Genomic DNA, 6,462 nt, shown 5'->3' on the forward strand with positions numbered 1-6,462 from the left:
CCAGCGGGGCTTTGGTAACTCCCACTCGATTACGCCAGATCTGAGTTGGTAACAGCGACTCGGTTTAACAGTCGGACAAAGCCGACCGAGGGTGTGGCTTCCCCAGTAGTTAGACGGCGTGAGTACTTAGGTAAATTGGAATGGACAAGTGGACCCTACCTCACGCCGTCGAAATATTGGCGACCACGGTCCTTTAAGCGACCAGTCGACCCCGGAGTTCTCCAGGGTGACGACCTTTCAATTCTGGTGTTCGGTGGGAGACGGCCCGACTGCTCCATCTAGCGGTTGTCCTTGCCACCGACCCACAGCAATATTACACACTACAGGGGTTACCCGGTGCTGCCCGGGAAAGTGGTTCCCGATGCTGCCAGGCTGAGTGAGCTTTTCCCGGGGTAGTTTCGGGACATGTTGGACCCTGAAACGTGATGAGTTATTGGCCTCATGGTGGTTACCTTTTCATTGTGGGCCGATGGCAGCACTGGGTCAGTCCATCTCAAATCAACAAATATTTGGGGGTGGGGGGAGGCACGCACTTTGGTGTCAGATTCAGTTCAAATTGTTTGCAAATATTCTTCAATCATTCATATGAACAAATCTGAAGTTTGGGCTCCGTATTTAAAGTAGTTTTTGAGACGTGGCCATTTTACAAGATGTGCATTGGAGATGACAAATTTAACTCGTAAATTGCAGCCATCATTTTTTGCTACATTTTTAGGTCCAAATATCTCAGGAAATAATGTACCATGAAGGAATTCCATAAGGATGATGCAATTTGGCATGTATAAACAACATACAACAACAAAAAAAAAATCACCGAGTCACAACTTGGTGAAACGGAATGGCACACAGTAGAGCACATACCTCCACCAGGCTGAATACACCCAACCTGTCCACCAAGTTTCATCTGAATCCATCACAATTTTTAGAGATATCATGCAATGTCGTTTTTAGCCCCATCTCTCTCTCAATGGTGAAGAATCAGTTAAAAAATAAAAAAAATTCTCAGATCTGGATCCGGATCTTCACCAAAATTAAGCATGGCTGTCCTTAGCCGGTGAGCTACACATACAAAAAAAATTCAGAACGATTACTTGAAAACTGTGGCCAAAAATCGTGTGACAAACACAAACAGATCAACACTACAAACCAACATACTTCATGAAATATTTTTCGCCAAATAATAACTTTAAAATGTGATCCGTTTTAAGATTCAGGTGATATGCCCAAATTTTACTTGAATCTTAAAACTACTGTATATGAAAATGTCCCCAAAATTTTTTTCTTCTGATTTTAGGAAGGCATCCCTCCATAATCAATAAGCACATGATCATGGTATTCAAGGATTACAAAGCCAGTGGGGGTGAAAGTTCTGGGAGAAAAAAAAGTTGAGGCTGTAATGAATCTAAGAATGTGTTTCAGGGTCACAAACACGGCTGCTCGTAAGCGTGGATTGCACATTTTTTGAGAATTGAGCTGTCACAAAAAATATTTCAGGCATCTACGCACATTATTTCCTGAGATATAGAACAAAATTTGACATCTACCATACAAAGAAAAATGGCCCCATCTCAAAAACCACTTGGAATACGGAATCTAAACTTCTGATTTGTTCATGTGAAACGAGTGAAGAAAATTTGAAGCGAATCTGAAACCAAAGTGTGGAAGGCATTCGTCAATTTGAGGATTGACCTCACATCCCAATACGCACTTCATAGCAGCCTTTGATGGCCTCGAAGCGGACGTCAAGGCCAACGAGTGGTAGCTTAAAAACCTTGCCCAGATTATAAAGTACCTACACCCAAAATCTGGGGGCTCTAGGTGCTAAAGTTCAGCCATGAACGAGTAATGTAGAAATGTACAAACAAACGAACACACAAACACTTGAAATAAACCAATGTCACCCGCCGGGTGACCCGTATCTTGCCAAAAGGTGACCATGTGTGACTTTTTTAAGGTCACACTGAGGTCAACAGAGCTGCTATCCACCAAGAGCGACTCCTTTAGGAATATCTGCCTACGAGAGATTCCGATGAGAATCGTTCTACAGAGTAACCATGAAAAATATGTGTTTGCCTCATAACGTCACCAAATGACGTCATAATGTCTCAAGCTTGACATATCTAGAAAGCACTCAGAGGTGTTCAATTTGAGATACTACACGATATGGTTGCTAAAACTTGAAAATTTGACCTTGGGGTCAAATATGTTTGACCTCAGGCGCGAACCATGAAGGTCAAGGCCAATTGCCACCAAAACTTAATCAGCTGAGCGCCAAACCATGAACTATATTCCCATGAAGTTTGAAGACGATCCGATCAAAATTACTCAAAAAATAAGGGTTTCGTCAACTCCCCTGATTTGCGACAAAGTGACCTTGACCTTCAAAATTTTGTGCGCTGAAAGGGACCTCTATAGGCCTCTGATATGCGAAGTTACAAAAATTTCCAATGATAACTGTGCTCTGCAGAATTTTTTATACGTGATTACAGACAAACAAACAAACAAACAAACAAACAAAACATACAAGCTGACTAACATATCTTGCAAAAACTTCGTTTTGGCAAGATAAATATTTTCAAGCTTGAACAATGTACACAATGATTTCCAATCGTCTTTACTGCACGAGACAGACCTCAGCTACTTTTAAACCTGATGAAAAAAAACAAAGGGCGATTGCAAAGTAGACTCTGGTTTTTGTTTGTTTGTGCTGGACTAGATCATAAAAAGTAACGTTACAATTGGCAAATACAAATCAATAGTTTAAGTCTCGAATCGACCATAAGTTCAGCTGGGAAATTCCTAAAGTTGAGACACATCGATACGGTTTTGATAAGTGGTTTTCGGGCAGTTAATTCCCCAATGGAAGACAACCTACATATTCTGTATGGGAGAAATGGTATGAACGCAAGCTTAGAGTCTCTATCTGAAGCAACAGGGACCAATCACCATGCTAAGTCGTTGAGTTAAAGCAGCTGTTGAGTTTTGCAATTGTTCGAGTGATGGAACAGTGAGCTATTTATTTAACTGTGGATGTTTGTGCGTGTGTGAAAAGAAACACTCGCTGCATTTACCCCACGGTAATCTACTTTTAGTGGAGATAAACAACAAAAAAAACAAAAACGGCGAGACGAGATTGGAAGCACAAGCTTAGGGTGGTGGGGAAGACAGTCCATATGTTTTAGGGTAGTGGGCAAGACAGTCCATATGGCAAGAAGTCGAGAGGGTTTGAGTTAGGGCCACGATAGGGTCATGGTGAGGTCATAGTAGGTAGGCAACAGGTTGAGGAAAAGGGACAGTGTAGAAGGTAAGTAGTGTGCGCAATAGGGTGGAGAGGAGAAAGTCAGAGAGTAGGGAGGGGTTGGGAAGGCAGAAAAGATGATAGGGAGGAGGTTAGAGAAAATTTAAGGAGGTAAGAGAAAAACAAGCATTTTGGAATAGGATCCAGAGGACCTAGTAATAGTGGGAATGAAAGGGGAAAAGTGGAAAGGTAACTCCTGCAGACCACAGTAGGATCAGGTCAGCTTTAGAAGAACTACAGAGTTCAGTACCTTGATTATGTGGTTGGGGGCAGGGATGGTGGAAGGTAAAGAGCAGATAAGATGAATGATCGATAAGACTTCCCCAGAACACAAAAAGACTTGAAGATCAGGAACAAGAAAAAAAAGAGCAATCGGAGATTGCAGACCCTCGCCGGGACTTCTTTTGAGTGGTGTATTTTTATGGGGTTTTTTTAGGATAAATCCACATGGCTGCCAAACCATGTGACCGATATCATGTGTGAACCTTTTGTTCCTCATGGACAGGGGGTCATACGTGTAAAGTTTCACCTTGATTTGTTCAGCCACTTCAGAGAAGATTTTTGAAGGTTTAACCCCCCCCCCCAAAAAAACCCCAATATGGCCACCGAATCATGTGACCTACGGTCACAGTTATTAAAACATTCTACACGAGTAATCGCACCAAAGTTGAAAATCTCGTCTCAATCCGACAAGCGATTGCAGAGAAAAACATGAAAGTTCTGTGTGGACAAAGACAGACTCAAATGCAATACCCTCTTCCTTCAGCGAGAGTAATGAAGAAAGGCCCAGATTGCAGACGACACTGTTTGGCTCCAGGTTATTGAATGACAAGCTTGCAAGTACAGGATTTGAGCATGGGGACAGATCATTCTTCATTGTCTTTATTGTCCAGATCATGCATCATGGATCCAGGTGCTATCATGGCCCTCATATGACATTACAAAAAAGCTGGGTAAGAGTTGAAAACCAAATAGGATTCGACAAGTCTGAAGATGACGATGGTTCACGAGCGGTATTTGACGATGTAGATTGTTTCAGAAGTCAAGGATGAGACAATGTGATAATGTTTGATAATAACGAGTGATGGGTTATTCGCTGCAAAATGTCGAAAACCCGGTTTCGTTCAACAACTTTCAAAATTTGATCTTTGCATAACATTTAAAGGTCACAAAAACAATGTTGTGGACATTAAAATAAGGAAACAGGATACGTGCTATAGCTTATTGGAGTTAGTTCATCGAAGAAGGTCGAAAACCCGGTTCGATTCCCACAACTTTGAAAATTTGACCTTTGTGGCATTTAAAGATCAAAGGTCAAGGATTATGACCTTTGGTGTAAAACTTCCTCTGGAACATTCCAGGAACAATATAACGCCATTTCGGCTATATGGCTTTTCACACTCCTTGGATTATTATCCATACTTTGATGAAATCGGCGTAAAAAAACAAACTTTAAGGGGGAGCCACGGGCAAGGTGTTCGAGATAGAGCAAAACGGTTTCAAGACTTTAGGTGGGGAATGACCTCAAGATTATGCATAAAAAATATTGTCATCCGAGCTCTCAAAGTTTGGGCGGTCGTATGATTTTTATGTCAAAAATCCGCAATTTTCCAAGTTTTTGACCTTGTGACCTTTTGACGTTGGGACGAAAATTAAAATCGGACGACAAGTTTTAGATAATTAATTTTGATATTCAAATACCGAAGAACCCATTCCATTCAGAGATTTTTAATCCGACGACCCCCTAAAAATGGCTTTTTGGGGGGCGTGGCTCCACCCACAATGGGCGTAGCCACGCCCTCATCCAGGAAAACAACGAGGCATCGATATCGACCACATAACCAAGTTTCATCAAGATCGGATCAAAGTGCACGGAGATATGCTCTGGACAGACAGACACACAGACAGACAGACAGACAGACAGACAGACAGACAGACACACAGACATAACGAATATAGTGGTCACTCTGGCTGGCGCTCATGAACCAATATACGTTCTCGCACGTCGGTTATTACATTTGTAAACACGGAGAGGAGGTGAAGGTGGCAGGTACTGAAGGTGATGGACGGGCTGGGAGAATGAAGTGAACGACAAAGTGAATGTTCAATCATGGAATGATTTAAAAAAAAAAAAATTAAATATATATATTTTTTATTAAAAAGTGTGGATCAAGTGACTATTTAGTGAATGTGTAAATTTAACGGCTCATAAAACAGCTCGACTGAAAAACGAGCATGAGTAGTGAGTGCTGCGATTGGGAATGTCAAAGGAAGGAAGGAAGGAATGGAGGAGTTCCCGGGCGAGATCATTCCGGAAGCCCAAACGCTTTCAATTCACTCCAGTCTACGTCTAGAGCGTCAAATAAAGGGGGACGGGGTTCACAGCAGGCGTGCTCCACGTCGGAACATACATCGGCAAAATGAAAGGAACGTTCGAGCAACAAGACGATGAGTGAACGGGGGTACGAGGCCGTAACCGTCGTCAGCACACCAAGCCCGGCCTCCGTTGCCGACGTGGAAGGAAGAGCCGAGGCGGACTTCACTTACGCCTTGTCCACGATGTCCCGTATCCTCCACATGTTTAACATGATGGCGACTGCGGTCCGCAGGGAGCTGTGCGATAAATCAACGCTCGTCCGCGAACACTTGAACCCGCTTTCCGAGTTTCGTTTATCTCGGACGGCCTCGCCTCAGCCACCTCCAAAGCAGGAACCAAACTGCCAACCCGGAAGTATATATTCACCGGAAGTTATAATTATAAATTGTTTAGTTGATTTAAATTACCTTTTCAGTTTCATAACTAAGAAGTAATACTATATACACACGTTAAAGCTTGTGTTTGAAAGATTATGGGAACACTCGGAGAAAAATCACCTCGATCGACAAAAAGTGCGAGCAAACATATAGGTAACAGCGTTCAGGTTATACACCGCCTAAAAGATTGGTCGAATCTTTGGCTCAAATTGGACGATTTTTTTTGCTGGAAACGTTGCATCCAAACACTAAATAATGTAAAATTAATCACGAAGCAAAATATAATTGTTTGACAAATGCATTCCAGTGAAGTATTAAAGACGATTTAGTGCAATGCTTTGAATTAAACGCGAACGAGCAAACATTCCGTTGATGGAGGGTGCGGTACTTGTCTTGCAGCTGTACTCTGT

General features: G+C 42.3%; 1 protein-coding gene across 2 annotated transcripts in view; it reads right to left on the bottom strand.

Moving 5' to 3' along the window:
- The window catches only part of LOC147034476 (clathrin interactor 1-like), a 102,633-nt gene extending 96,595 nt beyond the window's left edge, over positions 1-6,038 (bottom strand). For both annotated transcript variants that reach the window (XM_085883852.1, XM_085883859.1), the window contains exon 1: positions 5,846-6,038. In XM_085883852.1, the coding sequence (XP_085739978.1) occupies positions 5,846-5,886 (41 nt within the window). In that variant the 5' untranslated portion in view covers positions 5,887-6,038. The remainder of the gene's footprint in view (positions 1-5,845) is intronic.
- Between the last annotated feature and the right edge of the window lie 424 nt (positions 6,039-6,462).

This window comes from Eptatretus burgeri, chromosome 1 (genome assembly GCF_056783735.1).
Source record: "Eptatretus burgeri isolate ZD-2024b chromosome 1, Ebu_testis_v1, whole genome shotgun sequence".
In the NCBI taxonomy this organism is placed as follows: domain Eukaryota; kingdom Metazoa; phylum Chordata; class Myxini; order Myxiniformes; family Myxinidae; genus Eptatretus; species Eptatretus burgeri.